The sequence below is a fragment of the Poromitra crassiceps genome (assembly GCF_964638095.1).
Source record: "Poromitra crassiceps genome assembly, chromosome: 8".
Taxonomy (NCBI): Eukaryota; Metazoa; Chordata; class Actinopteri; order Beryciformes; family Melamphaidae; genus Poromitra; species Poromitra crassiceps.
Genome location: NC_139629.1, coordinates 41,199,812 through 41,220,635, shown reverse-complemented (window position 1 = coordinate 41,220,635; position 20,824 = coordinate 41,199,812). Strand labels below are relative to the sequence as shown.

Sequence of the window (20,824 nt, the reverse complement as noted above, 5' to 3'; positions counted from 1 at the left end):
CCCTCCCCTCTCTTCAACATTATTACCCCGCCCTTCTCACTCCTCTCCGTAGCTTTCTCACTCCCTCTATATCTTTCACCTCCCCCGTCTCACCCTCCTCTTGTCACTCTCTCTCTCCATCCTCCCCCCCCTCCCCCCCTCTCTACACCCCCCCCCCCTCCCCCTCAACTATAAATCATGTCTGGTGTCAGAACGCCCGCAAATGGGATTGCTGGCACTTTTTTATGAGCAACTTGGCTTTTCCTTTTCCCTCTGTCTGAGCCACATATAGCTCACAGCGCCAGGCGTACCAGAGCCATCAATTCAAACACCAGGCAGGCAGGCAGGCAGGCACACGCACACGCACACACACACACGCACACACACACACACACACACACACAGACACACACTAACAAACACACACACCAGACCCATCAATCGTCTCTCTGCCTCTCTCAGTCTGGCTGCTCCTTATATGGTGCTAATGGAACTGTCTGGCAGCCAATCGCACGACAACATCCCCCCCCCCCCCCCCCCCCCCCAGCTCCCGTCTCCTATGGTGCCAGAACGTTTTCTCGTTAGTGATGAACGTGACCTAACGAGCCTCGGGCCTTAACGAGCTTTTACTGCTGAGGCGTTTAGAGGGAGGAGATTTGACTGCATGACTGGCGTTTATCTGGCGTTTATCTGGCGTTTATCTGGCGTTTATCTGGAGTTTATTGGGGGATGAAAGAGGTCTGGCTCACGACTCGCCACTTAGCATTTATGAGTCTTAATATTTATTCAGCTAAACCTCTCGTATGAGGACAGCTAGAATCATCTGCTGCTGTTATACTAGAAGAGCGTCAACACAGCCAGGCATGTCTCAGTTTCCCTCAAGCAGTACCAGGAATAGGGATGGAGATCGAGACCAGGTATTGATAGCTATCAAACAGAAATGAATCTTTGAGGGTGTCCTGGGGCAACAGGAACGGTTTAACGTCACGATCATTTAGCTCAGTTGTTATTAATCCGATTAGAGAATGTTGAAGAATGACTATTCCAATCGATCATAGAGTCTGGCTGCTATAATGCTATTATCTCCCCACGCACACTTTTGACAGTTATGTAATTCAATTTAATCGACAGCAATAAAACTCCTGTGTCGGGGTCGCTGGGACGAAAAGTTAATCAAATGAGGATCTGTCGCCTGATGTGCTTCAGCTCGGTCGTCTGCGATATGAAAATGTTTGAGAACTGCTGATCTATAACAACTATTCATAGCCACAAACAACAAACTTTCTATATCGAAGGAACTATTTATAGCAACAAACAAAAACTTTCTATATCGAATGAACTATTTATAGCAACAAACAACAGTGATCTCTCTATAGAAGCAATTATCCTGCCTCGGTCAGCATTTGGAAACGAGTGCAGGCGGGCTGTACGGTTTCACAGAGGGGCCAGGGGCTGGGGGAGTCGACATTCGTTTTTATACAGTATAAACTTTGTGACATAGATAGATTAGTCGTCCCAAAATAGCTATACTGTAGCAAACGATAAAGCAACAGTCACTGTCTATATAACAGCTATCTAAAGCAACAAAACAATACATTTAAATGCCACAATTTGCACTTTGCACTATGTTGTGCAGCATGTCAATGTCCCTACAAGAGCAACAACGTTGATGTTATCTGTGAGCTGAACCCGGCAGCAGCAGCAGGAGCACAGTATCTGGGGCAACCTCAAGGCAGGAGAAACCCGACGTGTGGCAGCTTTATAAAAACACAGCCCAGATATGATGTGATGCATGCAGAGACGATCCAGATGGTAAATATGGTAATGTGGGTCGCTCTGTGACAGCGGGCGGACAGCGGAGCGTGCCGGGGGTTTGACTCCAGTCACACCTCAGCCTCTCTCTGCCACCTTCTGCTGGTCAATATGAATATCAACTGCCCAAAGAAATACAAACAATAGCAGCAGTCTGCAGAAGTGTTGTCACTTTTCCAACCGTATCTAATATCCTTCATTCTGTTTTCATCACGCTCGATCAATCATTCTCTAATCAAATGGTGGATTTCTTATTTTGTAACAAAATGAATACAGTATATCCTCAGTGCACCAAGGAGAAACCTCGGGCCAGATTGCTTTTTGTGGTAACTAGTAACTCAACAATATTCCAATTCGTATAATCTCTTAAAGCTGCATCCAGCGATGTTTTTGTGTTAAAATAGCTCTATATTCTGACAGCAATGAAATAAGAGTGTTTGGTCAGTAACTTGGAACTCCCAACCCCCCGCTGTCCTCTGTCTCTCTCCTGTAGCCCTGCAGGCAGGGCGGACGGATCTCCACAACCGTAACCGTAGAGAGTCACGGATGGCGGCGTTGGATTCGGGGTGAAAAAATACATAATAGTCCTTTAGAGGCATTGCGATATGACCTTCCATTTCCCAGAAAATGTAAACAATTCTCTGATTGGATCAAAATTAGGCGTCGACCTCCAGGAGAGAGAGAGAGAGATAGAGGAGAGCGCGGGTTGGGAGTTACTGACCAAACACTCTATATTTCAGTGATTGCTGTCAGAATACAGAGCCATTTAACACTTATTTTAACACACACACACACACACACACACACACACACACACACACACACACACACACACACACACACACACACACACACACTGATATGAATATAATATGGTGTGTGTGTGTGTGTGTGTGTGTGTGTGTGTGTGTGTGTGTGTGTGTGTGCGCGTGTGTGTGCATGCGTGTGCGTGTGTGTGTGTGTGTGCGTGCATGTGTGTGTGTGTGCATGCTTGGATAAGAGATGATGAATTGGTGTGAGCTGAATCTGAATCCCAGCCAGCAGAGAGTGGAGCCTTGATTGAGCCATAAAGGTTAGTAGTCTGTAATGTAATCTCATAAACAGCAGGAAAGGGCAATGCCTTATCTCTGTGTTACACTGTTCTGCTCTCCTATTGGCTGCCAAGTGAGCTGCCAAACCAATCAGAAGACAAATTATCTCGCACCAGGAAGAGAGGGGCCAAATCTCTCTGATCATGACTGTGATCCATGACACTGTAGCCCTGTTTCAAACGTTACCTATTGCAGAAATAGTGGACTATATAGTGGGTTCGCCATTTTTTTTACTATCGTCCGAATTCCCAACTGTTACTTTGATTCACTATATAGTCCACTATAAAATACCCACAATGCACTGCAATTTCTAGTGAGCAGCGGATGTATCCGACATTTTCTCTCATATACCACAATGCAATGCAGTCGTGTTTACCGAAGGAGAAGAAGAGTGAGGTAGTGTCCGAAACTCAATTGATCATTCCCAAAGACGATGGGATTCAAGCAAGACGGCCCAACTTCAACTCACTTCCTGTCATTTTGTGGGTTTTGCCCATGGTTTTCCACGGACACGCCCACTTAGGAGACTTTCGGCAGGTCTGAGTCAGAGCCGTATAATAGAAGAGTTCCGACATCTCCATTCACTCCAATGGACCAGTTTTTTTCCAGGAAGTAGAACGTGGAACTCTTGAGTAAAAAAAAGCAGCACTGTCGAGTTGCAGCAAAATAGACAGTTTGTGTTGTACTTTTTTTCATCCCTTGAATCAAATTGTATATTATCAGCTTTATTTTAGCGTGCAAAAGTAGCGCGAGACCCATTCCTGGCTGTTCATTGGCTAATGAGTCCATTTTGGTCCTCCGCTGACGCCACTCTCTTACTAGAAGACACTAGTCTGAGTCAATGGTTGACCACGCCCATTTAGGAGACTTGCTGCTACCATTTGTTTGAATTGGCGGAGCCTGTGGTGACCCATCTAGAGTAATATAATATCTATGTCATTCCTCATATAGTTCACTATGATAGTAATAGTGAGTGAGTGAATGAATGAACCATTTCGAACACGGCTTGTGTGTGTGTGTGTGTGTGTCCCACCCCTTTCTCAACTTCGCTTTCTCCCCACCTGTTTGTTTGTTATGCTTTTCCTTCCTGCTTAATTATCTGTCAGCATTTAAGTATTTGCTTTCTATTCTTAACATCTCTCTCTCTCTCTCTCTCTCTCTGTCTCTCCTCCTCCCTCTCTCTCTGTCTCTCCTCCTGCTCCCTCTCTCTCTCTGTCTGTCTCTCCTCCTCCCTCTCTCTCTGTCTGTCTCTCCTCCTCCCTCTCTCTCTGTCTGTCTCTCCTCCTGCTCCCTCTCTCTCTCCGTCCTCCTCCTCTCTCTATCTCAATTACCGGTCAGTAACTCGTCGGCTGTGTCCAATCTCAGAGGCTGTTAATTAACACTATTACAGCCTCCGCCACTATTATGAGCCTGAGGCAGAGGGAGAGAGGACGAGACGAGAGACTATTAAACCCATTACTCACAGAAAGAGAGAGAGAGAGAGAGGGAGAAAGAGAGAGAGAGAGAGAGAGAGGGAGAAAGAGAGAGAGAGGGAGAAAGAGAGAGAGAGAGAGGGAGAAAGAGAGAGAGACAGAGAGAGAGAGAAAGAGAGAGAGAGAGAGAGAGTAAGTCAGACTGATAAAACACTTGATAGATAGAGAAGTGGAAATTAACCCCCAGGATGGCATCCATTTTGAAACCACTTGTCAAAAATGATATTGGCCTCCACACAGCAGATACGCCTCTCTGTCTCTCTCTCTCTGTCTGTCTCTCTCTCTTTGTCTCTCTCTCTGTCTGTCTCTCTCTCTTTGTCTCTCTCTCTGTGTCGCTCTCTCTCTCTCTGTGTATCTCTCTCTCTCTCTCTCTCTCTGTCTCTCTCTTTGTCTCTCTCTCTGTGTGTCTCTCTCTCAGCAGGAGTTTCTCCCCCTGCTTGGCTGAACATTGACTTCAGCTCTCAGATTGTGGTGTTTTCTCTGGGGGAAATTGTAGACAACAATGGTCTCTCTCCATCATCCTTTATCGAGGGTTACTGTACGTTCATTGTGCTGCAGTTTTACACGCGTGTCCAGCAAAAGTATGGTGCTAAAGCTAAAGCCTACCCTTATATTTAGAAAAACCAAAAGAAAAAAGTACAATCACACAGCTTTCTCTGGTCTGAACCAGAGCGGAAATGTTCACTTTGTGGCATTTTCTAGTTGGTTTGTTTGTTCACACACTGCCCAATTACAAGAGACCCAGGGCTTGTAAACAAAGGTCACATGACTCAGAAGGAGCTTGTTTATTGGACAGTTTGGTGAGCTGTCATCGTGCCAGGTTAGAGATGTTGGTGGTGAGGAGAGGAGTGGAGATCAGAGTGTGCTTGCAGTCTCTGTAACAGTAGCTGAGCATGGCAGACTTGACATACTATAGGAGGCATTTCACCTCATCTGGACTCCAAGTTTGCTCTTGGTTCACTTAATTGTACTAGACTTTCCAAGCATGAGGAACAGCTGCCTATCAGATGTCAGTAGCCCTGTTCCAAACCGCTCCCTATTACAGAAACAGTGGACTATATAGTGTTTTGGGAACCACAGCTGTAAGTGGTGCGTTTTGAGGGAAAGAGATGACTGAATGTATGCTAATAATTCTGTCCATCCCTCCCTCCTGCCTACCTGTGTGATGAGGCTCCTCCCTCCTGCCTACCTGTGTGATGAGGCTCTTAAGCTCCACCCTCCTGCCTACATGTGTGATGAGGCTCTTAAGCCCCTCCCTCCTGTCTACCTGTGTGATAGGGCTCTTAAGTCCCTCCCTCCTGCCTACCTGTGTGATGAGGCTCCTCCCTCCTGCCTACCTGTGTGATAGGGCTCTTAAGTCCCTCCCTCCTGCCTACCTGTGTGATGAGGCTCCTCCCTCCTGCCTACCTGTGTGATGAGGCTCCTCCCTCCTGCCTACCTGTGTGATGAGGCTCTTAAGCCCCTCCCTCCTGCCTACATGTGTGATGAGGCTCTTAAGCCCCTCCCTCCTGCCTACCTGTGTGATGAGGCTCTTAAGTCCCTCCCTCCTGCCTACCTGTGTGATACGGCTCCTCCCTCCTGCCTACCTGTGTGATGAGGCTCCTCCCTCCTGCCTACCTGTGTGATGAGGCTCCTCCCTCCTGCCTACCTGTGTGATGAGGCTCTTAAGTTCGGTCCTCTCCACCTCCCATGAGGCCTTGGCCTTGGCAAACTGCTGGGTGAGTTCCTGGGAGCCCTGTCTCTCCTGCCGCAGCTCCCCGCTCAGGTCCTGCAGCGCCACCTTCAGGTCCGCCAGGGTGTTGCTCACTGCACTCGACTACAGGAAGGAATAGGTTAGTCAAAGAAGATGGAGTGCGTGTGTGTGTGTGTGTGTGTGTGTGTGTGTGTGTGTGTGTGTGTGTCTGTGTGTGTGTGTGTCTGTGTGTGCCCCTGTGTCTACCTTGATAGTGGGGCTGAGTGGCTGCTCCTCTGCAGCCGCCATCTTGTCAGCCTGGTGGGCGGGGCTTGTTAAGTTGTCCTCGTCCAACAGCAGGTAGAGGTCCTTCAGGCTGTTCACCTAATGGACCAATAACAGCACCAATACCATTTAACATTTTCAATACCTTTAATATTTGTCAATAAAATTTCAATTAAAGCACATTCCCTTATACCACAGAGTCAATTGTTTTCAGTATAGAATTTGTTTCTTTACTTTGTAGAAAACATGCGATCGCAATACAACATTCACAACATTTTCTTGTTAGGGTTGAGACATCTTTTGATGCTTGAAATACATTTTTTGATACAAAACTTTGTCACAGTATGGATTTTGGAGACACACATACCCAGTTGTTTATTCACAAAAATGGAATTCCTAGTGAAAATATGGACATGCATCAAAAGTATGGACTGTGAGCTACTGATTCAGACAGAAGAACACAGCGAGGCATGTTCCCCCCTGCGCGCCCCTCCCTTCGTACCTCCAACACATCCTTCCCCTCGGCGTCCATCTTGCGTCCCAGCCGCCACTGTTTGAGGAAGCAGCGCAGCTTGAGGCTGAGCAGCAGCAGCGTGTGTTTGAGGTGCTGCGACTCCTGCAGCAGCAGGCTCCTCTCCTGGCTCCACAGCGCCTCCTGTCTGTTGTGCTGCAGCCGCGCCTGCAGCCCCACACTCTGCAGCTCAAAGTCCCGCCGCAGCAACGCCTTCTGGTGCTGCTCGTGCAGCTGGAGGGAGAGCAGGACAGGCACAGCGCTCATTTGTTAACAAGAGTGTTTGGACTTGTCTGGTTCTCTCAGGATATCTAGTTCAAGTCAGTGTTTCCCCTACCATTCTACAGGCCTGGCGGGCCCGCCAGGCCAACGCCGCCCCCGCCAGGCCAGAAAAAGAATTGCAAATTTATTTATTTATTTATTTTTTCTGCTCTCCCCAAAATTTCAATAAACCTTTATGTTTTGTGTATGCGTGTTTGTACAGCATGTGTAGTCACGCTGCAGACTGACCAGTGTGACTTTGAGAGTGTTGTGTGTTTTGTGTATGTGTGTTTGTACAGCGTGTGTAGTCACGCTCAGTGCAGACTGACCAGTGTGACTTTGAGAGTGTTGTGTGTTTTGTGTATGTGTGTTTGTACAGCGTGTGTAGTCACGCTCAGTGCAGACTGACCAGTGTGACTTTGAGGGTGTTGTGTGTTTTTTTTGTATGTGTGTTTGTACAGCGTGTGTAGTCACGCTCAGTGCAGACTGACCAGTGTGACTTTGAGGGTGTTGTGTGTTTTGTGTATGTGTGTTTGTACAGCGTGTGTAGTCACGCTCAGTGCAGACTGACCAGTCTGAGTTGGTGAGAGTGTTCCCTGTGAGCCAGCTCCTCCTCAGATCCTCGGGCTGACTCCTCTGCTTCAGAGAGCAGAGCCTGGACACCACCGCATCGCACGGGCTGGACGAGAGAGAGGAGAGGAGAGGAGTCATTCAAAGATTCAAGGTTATTATTATTATTATTATTATTATTATATATCCAAGGGGTCATTTGCTTTTTCATTGCAATTGGTCATTGCAGGATTTTTCTGGTTCATTAGACCAATCATGCTTACTTAACGCATGGGAGGATCACGCTATTCCCCCCCAGTTCCCCTCCCCTAGAACAGGCACCCCCCGACCGACCAGAGGAGGCACTACTGCAGTGGCCAGGACACATACCCAGCGGCTTCCCAGCTGAGATGGTAGGCGAGTGCTTTTACCTCGACTCTACCCAGTGCTATTCGTGCTCTGATCTTTGGGGAAACTAAACCTCCACCCTGATGGATGGAAGCATGTGGAACTCGACATTTAAAGGAGGTTGAGGGTCCAAAACAACGTGCCTTTCAGGTGACTCATACAGGTGCTGAAGGTCATTGAGGGGGGCACCAGTAATCTTACAGCACAGCTTGAACATTTTTTTTCCAGTTTGTTCATGTTTTCTAAGACCAAACCAGCAAATCATAGAAAATGAAATGACAGACTCAAAGAAAGACAAATATAACAGGAAGGGCAGAGGTGAAGTAAAAATGTAAATAATTAACTTGTTGGTTTTGGATTTTTTTTTAGCTTCAAGAGTGCATTTTTGTTCGTATGACCCTCAACACAGGCTTTGAGAATCCCGTGCCACTTACTGATACGTATGCTTAAATTAACACACTCATATTGCAAAATGAATTTAGGCCTTCACTGTAATACTTCAGAAGTTGAATTTGAAGTTCAGCATTAATACATTTGTCATTTTTTGTCTTAGATTTACCTTTGTGTGTTATTGCAATATAAAACTACATAATTGAGAATCGATTCTAGATTCTGGAATCGAGAATCGTTGGAATCGAGAATCGATTCTGGAATCGGATCGTGACCCCAGGAATCGGAATCGGATCGTGGCTTAGCCGGATCGGAGCACCCCTACCCATTAATATTTTTGTTTATAGCATATATTTATTTATCGCAGGTCATATCGTCATCGCAATATTGAACAGTGTTATCGCACATCGCAGCTTTTCCTCATATCGTGCAGCCCGCACGCGCACACACACACACACACACACACACACACACACACACACACACACACACACACTCACTCACTCACTCTCTCTCTCTCTCATGGCTCATTGGCTGCTGAGTAAGTGCGATCCATCGACCCTCCACCATGCCATTGATGTCCTCTTTCACCTCCACTAGGCTGAAAGTCTTTGATCAGCTGGTCAGATCAGCTGGTCAATAGGTGGCCAGATCGGTAAAGCGGATAGCTCAGTTTAAACTCAGTAGATACATACCAGCCATCCAATCCCAACTGACTAGGTGAAACGCTTCTGAATTAAGATATTTATATTGGCACGAAATACCGGCTATCAGCAATCAGCATTGGCCTTTGAAACCCAGTTTCCTCCTCTGATGCCCGTTTCTAGGCTTTCGGTCCATTAAGCACTCTTAACTGTTTTTTTCTCCCCTACTTGCTCCCTCTGACTCTCTGCAGACCAGCATGTGCGTGTGTGTGGACACACACACACACACACACACACACACACACACAGAAATGAACACACACAGACTGTATACAGCGCACGTTGCCATGGAGACACAGCAGGAAAAGGTCAACCAAACAATGGTCTTTTCTTCCTGTTGCTCCTCCCATATCGCTGATGGTGAAGTCAGTGTTTCTGTTTGTTTACAGCATCACGTTGCTAGCCACCACTCATACCACCGTACCACTTCAATGACTTTAGCCTGTGTGTGTGTGTGAGTGTGTGTGAGTGAGTGAGTGTGTGTGTGAGAGAGAGTGTGCGTGCGCGGGCCTGTGTGTGTGTGTGTGTGTGAGAGAGAGTGTGAGTGTGTGTGTGTGTGTGTGTGTGAGAGTGTGTGTGTGAGTGCGTGCGCGGGCCTGTGTGTGAGTGTGTGTGTGTGTTTGTGTGTGTGAGTGATTGTGAGTGCGCGGGCATGTGTGTGTGTGTAGCTGCCAGCCTTTATTGACTTGGCAAGGCTGCCTTTCCTTTTCTGATTGCTCAGGAATAAGTGTCTGATGTGTATGGGTGTTTGTGTGGCGCGTCCATGACATGTGCTCTGTGTGTGTGTGTGTGTGTGTGTGTGTGTGTGTGTGTGTGTGTGTGTGTGTGTGTGTGAGTGTGTGTGAGTGTGTGTGAGTGCGCACATGCACACGTGGTGATTCCAACAACCTACCAGCGCATCGTCAGTATCCTTCTCTTCCTGTTCAGGTTGGCTTGTTTCCTGGTTTTGCGTCTTGTTGCTTTCTGATTGGCTGTTCTCCTCTGCTTGACCTTTCACCTCTTGCTCTGATTGGCCCCTATAATCAGGCTGCTGCACGCATGCATGGGCAAGTTAATGAAGAAAAACAAAAAGACAAACAAAAAAACAAAACAAAGGAATCAAAGAGGAGGGGGGATGGGGGAGGAGAGGAAGGAGGGATGGGGGGAGGAGAGGAAGGAGGGATGGGGGAGGAGAGGAAGGAGGGATGGGGGGAGGAGAGGAAGGAGGGATGGGGGGAGGAGAGGAAGGGGGGATGGGGGGAGGAGAGGAAGGAGGGATGGGGGGAGGAGAGGAAGGGGGGATGGGGGGAGGAGAGGAAGGAGGGATGGGGAGGAGAGGAAGGGGGGATGGGGGAGGAGAGGAAGGGGGGATGGGGGGAGGAGAGGAAGGAGGGATGGGGGGAGGATGGGGGGAGGAGAGGAAGGGGGGATGGGGGAGGAGAGGAAGGGGGGATGGGGGAGGAGAGGAAGGAGGGATGGGGGGAGGAGAGGAAGGAGGGATGGGGGGAGGAGAGTTTGTGACAAAACCAGAAAAGAAGGGAGTGACAGAATTGAAAGGAGGAAGGGGAGGAAGAAGGGGGGTGGGGTGGTTGAAAGCAAAATGAGACAAAAGAACACAACAATAAGAGACCAAAAAACAATACAACCAAAATGGCATCCGTCCGTATGACAACATCGTGGGAAAAAAAAGAAAAATAAACAAATAAACAAAAGAGAGATAATCATGGATCTCACAAGACGAAGAAGAGGATGTAGAGGAAGAAGAGCTTGGTCAGAGAGGAGAAGGAGAGCGTGGAGAACAGAAAGAGGAGGAGGATGGAGGGCAGGAGCGACGGCTGAGGGAGGAGGAGGAGAGGAGAGAGAAACAGAAGGAGTGAGGCGGTTAGGAGGAGAGGAGAGGAGAGAGAAACAGAGGGAGGGAGGCGGTTAGGAGGAGAGGAGAGGAGAGAGAAACAGAGGGAGGGAGGGAGGCGGTTAGGAGGAGAGGAGAGGAGAGAGAAACAGAGGGAGTGAGACGGTTAGGAGGAGAGGAGAGAGAAACAGAGGGAGTGAGACGGTTAGGAGGAGAGGAGAGAGAAACAGAGGGAGTGAGACGGTTAGGAAGAGAGGAGAGAGAAACAGAGGGAGGGAGGTGGTTAGGAGGAGAGGAGAGGAGAGGAGAGAGAAACAGAGGGAGTGAGGTGGTTAGGAGGAGAGGAGAGGAGAGAGAAACAGAAGGAGTGAGGCGTTAGGAGGAGAGAGAAACAGAGGGAGTGAGGCGGTTAGGAGGAGAGGAGAGAGAAACAGAGGGAGGGAGGCGGTTAGGAGGAGAGGAGAGAGAAACAGAGGGAGGGAGTGAGACGGTTAGGAGGAGAGAGAGAAACAGAAGGAGTGAGGCGGTTAGGAGGAGAGGAGAGAAACGGAAGGAGTGAGGCGGTTAGGAGGAGAGGAGAGAGAAACAGAGGGAGGGAGTGAGACGGTTAGGAGGAGAGGAGAGAAACAGAGGGAGTGGGGCAGTTAGGAGGAGAGGAGAGAAACAGAGGGAGTGAGGCGGTTAGGAGGAGAGGAGAGAAACAGAGGGAGTGAGGCAGTTAGGAGGAGAGGAGAGAAACAGAGGGAGTGAGGCGGTTAGGAGGAGAGGAGAGAAACAGAGGGAGTGAGGCGGTTAGGAGGAGAGGAGAGAAACAGAGGGAGTGAGGCGGTTAGGAGGAGAGGAGAGAAACAGAGGGAGTGAGGCGGTTAGGAGGAGAGGAGAGAAGGCGGGAGGAAGCGAGTGCAGACGAGGATTAAAACGGAGGAAGAGACAGAAGGAAGGAACCAGGGTGAGTGAAGGAGGTGATGTTAATAGGGAAGCAGTGAGGAGGATAAGGAGGAGGAGGAGGAGTGCAGAAAGCCAGGTGATGGTGCCCGTGCAGAGAGAGAGAGAGAGAGAGAGAGAGAGAGACAGAAGGGAGGGAGGGAGGGGAGAGAGAGGAAGAGAAGGAGAGACCGGAGGGGTGTTGGGACTCAGAATTGGCCTCTAATGGAGCTTCAGGTCTAAGCATTGCCTGTTCATTAGATGAGTCAAAGTATGTATCGTTTCATCAGCTTTCAACACAGCACAAAGAAAACCTTATTCTGAACAGAAAGTCAACAGATCTTTCCCTCACCTGCTGATCACAAACTGAACAACAACAAGAAACACTAAACTCTTACTTCAGGGCAAGTCCTCATTCCCCATCATGCCACTGTGCAGCCAACTCCAAATATGGCGCTCCATTCAGTTATAAACAAAACGTGAGTCAATCTATGGATGAATCTATGATGGCTTCATATGGCCGTTGGTGGTGATATACCGTAGGTCAACCACAACAGCTGTAAACCCACACTGAATGCTGGTATAGACTTGATATACTGATGAAAAGACATACATACTGTACAGGATGTCATAATAACCCCACTATGTCATGCACACATGCAGGCTCCATTTGAGGCCTATAGCAGCATCTACACAGCAGGTTAGCTTAGGAGGCATTAGAACAGCATGCAGCAGAGGGCACAGGTTTACACCAGCAGCTCAAATCTGAATTTTTATTCAACGACTGATTTTTTTTTTTTTTTTATATGAGGTCATGTAAAGTGCCATCCATAACTACTGGCACTGCTACCACAGACACAAGCTGTCAGGATCATTTAGAGACTAAAAACGGAAACTGGGACAGTAGAGGAAGAGGTGGCCTTAAGGTGACACAACGCTCCCTTCCCATCTTGGAGGTTATCGGCTCTTTGGCACGTAGCTCTGAACAGCTGGTTATATTTCTACATGTAGAGGAGTTAGCCTGTCTACTCAGAATTGAATCAACATGGTTCATTTCTGTGATGTTTCTACTGGATCATCTCCACTGATAAATCGGATCGATTTCGTGTCGAGATGTCAGCTTATTAGCTAGCTAACCACATCTGGTTATCACTCTCTTGACACGTCGGACTAGCACACTAGCTAACATACCTAGTAAAAGCTAGTGTTCATAGTGGCAGATACTTGCATAATTAACATTTTGTTACTTTGCTTAATAAATCCCTGTAAGGCCCTCGGTTGCAAAATTACAACATCACCTTTAGCTCGTTGGCTACTAGCTAACCAAGCGAGGACATAAAACGTTTAATCATAATGACTCTAGTTCATTTGCATTTCACTTTAGACAAGACAGGACGTTGCTTTCAACTCTGAAATGTGCCTACTTTGCTAGAAAGATGAACATTTCCGCTTTTCGCCAACGGGGGCGCTGCTTAGATGATGTCACTAGGTTGACTGTACAGTACAGTAGTAAGGATTCTAAACATTTTGATGAATCAAAACCACAAGTTCAATACATCTCATATATTTCATCTCATCTCATCTCATCCCATCTCATGTTTTTCTTTACAGCCTATTCATGTCAATAACTCAGGTAAATCAGATTTGAGTCTGCTGTGTAAATCCACTCTGCACTGTCAGGAGAAACCATAGCAGCATGTGTGGATGGGGTCGGGAGGGTTAAGCCAAACCATGGGTTAGATATCTGACCAAACACAAAACAGAACAGAACAGATAGAAAAACAAAGCAGCTACAAAAGAAAGTAAAACCAACAAAATGAAAAGCTTAAAAAAAGACAATGAGAGAGAAGAGAGTGAGAAGGAGGGAGGAGTGTTCGTTTTCTTGTACCTTCTCCTCGGCACTGTTCGCTCCCTCCTGCTCGTCTCTGGAGCAGGGAAGCGAGGCGCAGGGCGCGGCCAGGGAGGGGTCACTGGACTCGGACAGCAGAGGCTGGGGAGACGCCCCCTCCACCTGGGGGTCCCTCCCGCCGCCCGGGGAGTTTCCCAGGCGGTCCACCCGCTCCACGAAGGCCTGCAGCTGGGTGTGGAGCGCCTGCAGCCTGCTGGTCAGAGCAGCGACCAGAGGCCTGTCTGCCAGGTCAGACAGCTCGGAGATCTGCAAAGACATCATTCATCCTCAAAAAGCAGCAACTTCCTACTTGGCGGCCTCCAGTGGCAGTGAGAGATAACGGTTTGAAATCTCACCTGTCTGAAAGCCACAATGCATTTCAAGTGCTTATGAAAGCAGATGTTTGAACAGTGACCCCTTTGACATTTCATGAAATTGTGAAATATACATTTTGGGCTTCACTTCACTGTGGTTGGAGAAGTGACCAAGCCTGACACCAGAATTTCATTTTAGGCAAATGGGGAAAATCTTCAGCATCTCATTCTCAATTAGTAGGGATAGGATCTTCTTCTCTGTTGCAGCCACACTTTGCTTTGCTGATGACAAGACGGGTGTATTTTTACATAAACCCAACATGCTGCAGCTTTAAAGGCACTAAATGCGATATTCAACATATACATATACATGTACATGTACAGAACATAGGGCTGTGAATCTTCACCGGCCTCACGATTCGATTACGATTCATCTGTCAACGATTCGATTTGATTCCATGATGCATATCGAAACAGCTCCAAGTATTTTGCAGCTCCAAGTATCAAATCCTCAATTTTCAATATTATTACTGCACATGGCTACTTTTTCATCAATTAATACAAGTAGTCAGATAAATATCAAGTCCCTTTTTTACTTAGAAAGTGCTTTAAAATCTGAAATGTCAACATAAATTTAGACATAAACGATTCAACGATTCATCTGTCAACGATTCAATTCGATTCGATTCACACGTCCGCATCGCGATGCATCGATTAAATGATTAATTTGGACACCCCTAACAGTACAGTACAGAACTATACATGGTACATATCTATTTTTGAAATGCACATGACCCACTCTGTAAAAGTGTTATTTTCTCAACCAAGGACAAAGTTACGAGGGGTTACTCAGAGATGACAGTCTCAGGTTTCTCAAAACAGGATAAGATGTGACTGTCTGACTATGTCAGTGGGATGCCTGGGGTTTGGTTAACAACAGGAAGGAACATTTACTTGTGCAAGATGTGTATGTGTACTGTTCCACACACTGTCATTCAATAAACAAAGGTTGGAAAGAAAGAAAACATCATTATTAATGTATTCTTGTGTTATCAGTCATTTTGTATCATTTTTCAAATGGTGGATGCCTCATTTTGGTTGTGAATATCACTTGACTCTTGGATAAGGCGAAATTAAATCTGAATAAATGGCTGGTCTTGACTGAATGCCTTGATCCTGTGTTTTGATTTGATTAAATGTATGCAGCTTGCTTTGTGCTCTCAGTAAACTTCATGAAACTGTGAAAAAAGGTTGCGACTGTGCCGGTTTGATCTGAGTCCTGGAAAGCGGACTTTTTGGGAATGGAAGGGTTTCATCTGACGACAGCAAAACAGCCTGAACATCAGAAGAGAGTTGAGCTACCTGGCCGTGAGGCGGAGGTTTCTCCAGGCTGCCCGGCTCGGCCGCGTCCTCGCTGCACACCTTGTGGTAGATGGATGGAGAGGAGGAGAGGCAGTTGGAGTCGGGGGAGGTCAGAAGCTGTATCGCCGTGGAAACCAAGCGGGCCTGGTCCCTCATGGCCAGCAAGGCATCGTGGTCGTCGGGCCGGAGGCGCCCGGGGAGCGAGGGCGTTGTGTCGGAGTGGTCCTCTGTCCTCCTCTTCCTGTCACTGATCTCCAGCGCCTCGTTCTCGCCCCCTACTGGCCCCTCGCGGTGCGGCGGGCTGATGGAGAAACAGAAGGGGGCGTTTACTGCAATGAAACTTATTTAAAAGAAAAAGTTTAACAAATACAGATGTAAGAATATAATAGCGATGTGGTTTTACTCTGCATTCTATAATGTTACAGACAGCTTTTGTTACCAAATCAGCTCAAATAGAGTGAAAGGGTTCCTACACTTTTTCAAGACCTTGATTTGTCTTGTTTGTTCAATATATATTTACGCACATAGACATCTTGCCCCTGCTAACTAGGTCATATCACTGTATAGATGAAGATTGTTCTTCACAGTGACAAAGATCAGAATATGTGAGATGATTGACAGGGTCCTACACTGTTTCCATTTTGAAATTCCATATTTTCCTAGACCCTATGTTCTTGACTGGATGTGATTTTGGTGGGTATTTGATATTATGCATGCTGACTGACAGCGGCTGGGTAATAAGAGCATCCCTCTATCTGTATCACATCAACAAAAATGGCAACATTTTCCATATATATATATATTTTTTTTCAAATTCCCAAACTATTCAAGATCTGGAAATGATCAAATTCATTTTGAACACTTTTCCAGACCTGTGTGAGAACGCTGGAAAGACAAGAAATAGAGTACCTGGTGGGGAGGCACTCGGCCGAGTCTCCCGCCTCTGCGTCTGTCTCCAGGGCGAGCCTCAGCGAGGAGGAGGAGGGAGGGTGGTAGGAGGCCAGGTCACAGCGCTGGAGGTTAGAAAGCAGCACGCGGTTCTCATACTGCAGCTTCTTCACCTTCCCGCTCAGCTCTCCAATGTGAAGCCTCGCCGCGTGCAGCTCTTCCTCGTGGGGCGGGGCTTCGGTGCTGATAAGCACCGCCCCCTCCTGCATGGAATGCACCGGGCTGTCGTTGAGCAGCCCCTCCGTCAGCGACGCCAGCGAATTGGGCGACAGCGTGGCCGTCGGGGGCGGGAGGTCAGACTTGTAGCGGTTGATCTCGTTCATCAGGAGCTTGTTCTGTTCCTCCAGCTCTATCAGAGAGCGCCTCAGGAGCTCCGCCTCCTCCTCCACGAACTGCAGGTGTCGCTGGAGCTCCATCACGTTTTCAGAAGAGGCTCCTCCCCCAATGCCAAGCCCCACCCCTAGGCCGCCACCCACACCAGCAAGTTCGTGAGGAATATCTAGGAGCAGAAACACCAGTAGGGGTCAAGCAGTGATGTAACGCTAGTAGCTGAAAAGAAGGAGGGAACATGCAGGGCCACACCACTAGGAGCGGAAAAACAAGGAATTAAGAGAGAAAGTGTACAAAATAAAAATAACTGCATAAGAATAATATCATGAGGTAAAAAAAACTGTTGTAACTATAACTCTAGGTTAGTTAGCTAGTTAGCATAGCTGATATTCTATGATCATGATTGCCATGATGATGAATGAAAAAAACTAAACTAAAACTCCAAATCTGCAAATCTCCCAAATCTATAAGCCTAAACGTTTATAATTCTCACATGGTAATGATTTCAGATTTTAAAATAAGCAAAATAACCATATAGAGGAGTGAGCAGGCTTGTGAGGGAGTTGATACCTTGTGGTCCCTTCATGTCGTCCATCTCGGCCCGGAGCCCTCTGTTCTCCACCTCCAGCTCCACGATGCGTCGACTCAGCAGGTTGGCCTCGTCCTCCACCAGCTTCAGGTGAACTCTGACCTCCGCCTCGCGGGTGTGGGGCGAGTCAGCCACCTGTGGGGAGATGACACGTAAGGAAAGGGGAACCACTTCTAACAACACTGCTTATTCAAACGAATGTGTACTGTAATGTACTGTAATGTAGGCACAACACAAACACATCTTTGGTAACACATGTTGGATCTGTGCTGCTGATCTTTGAGACTGTTGGCATGAATCAATAATGTTTTGGTTAAGGAATGTTTCCGCTGTTTTATATTAAAAATCACTTTGACCTAATGAGCTTGTGGCAGCTCAGAGCTTTGGCTTCTTCTAAACCAATATAAAAACAGCTCTCAGTTTTTCCCAGGTGTTGTTGGCAGTGGAGGAAATGTACAATTGGGGTTTTATATAGGTACAGCAATGGGTGGGAAACTTTAAAAAATCACACCAACTATAATTGGCTGCTCACAGCATTCTGAAGCCTCAGGGAAACACTCACTCTAACACAAACTCTATAACTGTGAGAGCTAGGTGCTGAGAAAAGACGGCAATTCAGGGGTTTGCCTTCAGGGGGCAACAGAAATTGTTTTGTGGGCCGCCTAACAGTTTAATAGCTGAAACCGCTTTATTGGGACATTTTTCATCCTTTTTCATCACCCTGTCACCTCCTCCTGTTTCATCACCCTGTCACCTCCTCCATGATGAGGGAGTTTTTATTTTATTTTTATCTCTCCAGTCTCCATCCAGACAGTGATGTCATCATATCTCTGTTCACTCACCACTCATGTGTCAGTGCTGTGATGCTACAGTCATTTTCTCATCAATAGAGAATGTCTGGGAACGCCCATACAGGCTCTAGGAACGCCCACAATAGACGCTGGGTTAGCTGGCTCAGCCTGGCTGGGGGCGTGGTCAGGGTGGGGTAAAAACCCCCCTTCTATCCATTCAGCAAAGTTAGAATTTAGCTGATAGCCCAGCCCAGGCAGACACGATCGGGGATTTAACCACCGCAGTAAACGCACATCTGAGCAGACGTCTTGTGTTCTGCTCTAGAACCCCCAAACCTGTAGTTTAGAGCCGCAGCACCGTCTTTTGGTGAGTCAAAACAGTCTCTCTCTATTCGCCTCTTTTCTCCTCTTTCCCCTCTACATCCACACCCCTCTTCTCCCTCTACAGGATATTCCCTGCCATTGCAGTCTTTGGCTCCTCCTCCTGGTCTCACCTCCTGCACGGTGAGGGAGGCGTCGACGTCGCCGTACAGCGATCTGAACTTGGCCAGCTCCTCCTTCATGGCCTCGCTGTCCTTCACCAGCTTGGTCAGCTTCTTGCACATCAGCGCTGACTCCTCCTTGGCGAAGTGGAGCTGACACTTCAGGTCGGAGCTGTCCTCCTGAGGTGAAGACCAGGGAGAGAGAGAGAGGAGAGGCGGGGAGAGAGACATAGAGAGAGAGAGAGAGGAGGGGCTTGAGGTTGTATAAGAGACAGAGGCAGACGTGCATGCATTGTAAAAACACCATTATGCAAAGAGGAGCTGGAACATGAAGTGTGAAGTGTGAAGTGTGCAGCTGTTGAAGAAGAGGGAGAGAAAACAGGGTTGAGAGGAAGAGGTGGAGTTTAGAAAGATGCAGATCCAACAAGGCATCAATAATGTCATCCTAGTAGGGCTGGGTTCAAAAAACCGATTCTCTGATTTTTAATCGATTTTTATTTTAATCCTTTGATATCGATTAATATGTCCAGAGATCAATTTTTTTCTTTATTATTATTATTATTATTATTATTATTTTCTTTTTTTTAATAAACAGGCTAAAATATTAGGCTGTGTGTGGTAGTTGAAACATAGTTTCAAGTTGACGTTTATTTATGTTTGTAGTTGAAACAAAAACATAAATACTGTAGGCTACATGAATGGAAATGTTTGATCATTAATATCTACTTTTAGAGATCATATAGGCTGAAATCAAATCACTGTGCATAATTGTGAAAGTGTCTTTATTGACAGATGAAAAGGCTGTTATTTACCCTTTGTCACCACCTGGTGAGTAAATATATGTGTAACTAAAACCATTCAAATTGACAACAGGTCTGCAACTTTTTTTCCCCATGTATCTACTTGGCGCAAAAAAGGTTGGGAACCCCTGTTACATAACTGGACAGTCATGTAATTCAGGTTACAGCTCAAAAAACACATTTTGGTATCACTAACCAAATCGATATTGAAATTAATCGAATCGGAATCGAATCAAATCAAATCGGGATTAATCGATTCGCAACCTTGTGGATCGGAATCAAATCGATTCTTGAAATTTGAACCAATACCCAGCTCTACATCCTAGGGCAGGACAATATGGACGAAATCTATATCACAATATACTTCTTCAGTTGATACAATGATTATTATGATAGTCAATTATTGTGTTAAAGGGATACTCCACTTTTTCGGGAGTTTAGCTCATTTGCCACATCCCCCCCACATAACCAAGATACACCATGCCTTACCGGCACTGTCCGCTCAGTTTACAGTGAGCTACAGTTGTGAAGTTAGTTAATATCGCCATAGAATGGAGGCTAATGGCACAGCTGTTAAAAATCCCCAAAAACACACATCTCACGGCGCCAAAATACATGTTGTGCTTCGGGTACTCACCACACGATGAAATATGAATCCAAAATGCACGTAATCTGTCTTTTTGGAAGGAAAAGAGGTAGCTGGCACTACTTTCCAAACATGGCCGCCTCTTTTCCTTCCAAAAAGACAGATGATGTGGATTTTCGGGGAGAACATGCAAACTCCACACAGTCCCAAGGACCTGGGACGGACCGGGGTTCAAACCTGGGACCTTCTTGCTGTGAGGCAACAGTGCTAACCACTGATCCACTCACGCTCTAAGTCATTATTTTGAGAAAGTTTCTCATAATGATTGACCGGGACCGCCCCCCATCCATCACACAGAAATGGGCTTCCATCGGTTGTCGAAGTCAGTTGGCCGCACTGTGTGTGAACTGACATAGCCTAATATGTGTCCTTTGTTTTGTGTAAAGCACTTTGTAAGACACCTGTTGTAAAAATCACTTCATAAATAAATATAACTTACTATCTCTGCTTTCTGCTCCAACCATGTCTCTCTCTGTCTGTCTGTGTGTGTGTGTCTCTCTCTCTCTCTCTCTGTCTGTCTGTCTCTCTCTCTCTCTCTCTCACACACACACACACACACACACACACACACACACACACACACACACACACACACACACACACACACACACACGCACACACACACCAAGCCAAACTCTCTACCTGCAGCTGACCTGAAACAACCTTTTGCACCCATTCCTCATCAGCACCTCTGTGGCTCTATGTGTTTTACGGCCTGTGGCTGCTTTCCAGCCTCGTTAAACAAGGCGAGGCCCGGAGGGTTTACAGCCATTTATGGTGCCGCT

The 20,824-nt window shown here is 47.0% G+C and overlaps 2 protein-coding genes across 2 annotated transcripts in view; one reads left to right on the top strand and one right to left on the bottom strand.

Annotated features, from left to right (window-relative positions):
- The window catches only part of mtcl2 (microtubule crosslinking factor 2), a gene marked incomplete at both ends in the record, with an annotated part of 32,147 nt that extends 13,323 nt beyond the window's left edge, over window positions 1-18,824 (bottom strand). Inside the window, 11 exons of the mRNA XM_083642207.1 lie at window positions 6,003-6,170; window positions 6,294-6,410; window positions 6,814-7,056; window positions 7,655-7,762; window positions 10,027-10,164; window positions 10,853-10,948; window positions 13,778-14,044; window positions 15,454-15,754; window positions 16,363-16,900; window positions 17,302-17,455; window positions 18,606-18,824. Coding sequence (XP_083498333.1) covers window positions 6,003-6,170; window positions 6,294-6,410; window positions 6,814-7,056; window positions 7,655-7,762; window positions 10,027-10,164; window positions 10,853-10,948; window positions 13,778-14,044; window positions 15,454-15,754; window positions 16,363-16,900; window positions 17,302-17,455; window positions 18,606-18,824 — 2,349 coding nt within the window. The remainder of the gene's footprint in view (window positions 1-6,002; window positions 6,171-6,293; window positions 6,411-6,813; window positions 7,057-7,654; window positions 7,763-10,026; window positions 10,165-10,852; window positions 10,949-13,777; window positions 14,045-15,453; window positions 15,755-16,362; window positions 16,901-17,301; window positions 17,456-18,605) is intronic.
- The window catches only part of LOC310780720 (uncharacterized protein), a gene marked incomplete at both ends in the record, with an annotated part of 166,718 nt that overhangs the window by 120,084 nt on the left and 25,810 nt on the right, over window positions 1-20,824 (top strand). The gene's annotated exons all lie outside the window — the stretch shown is intronic.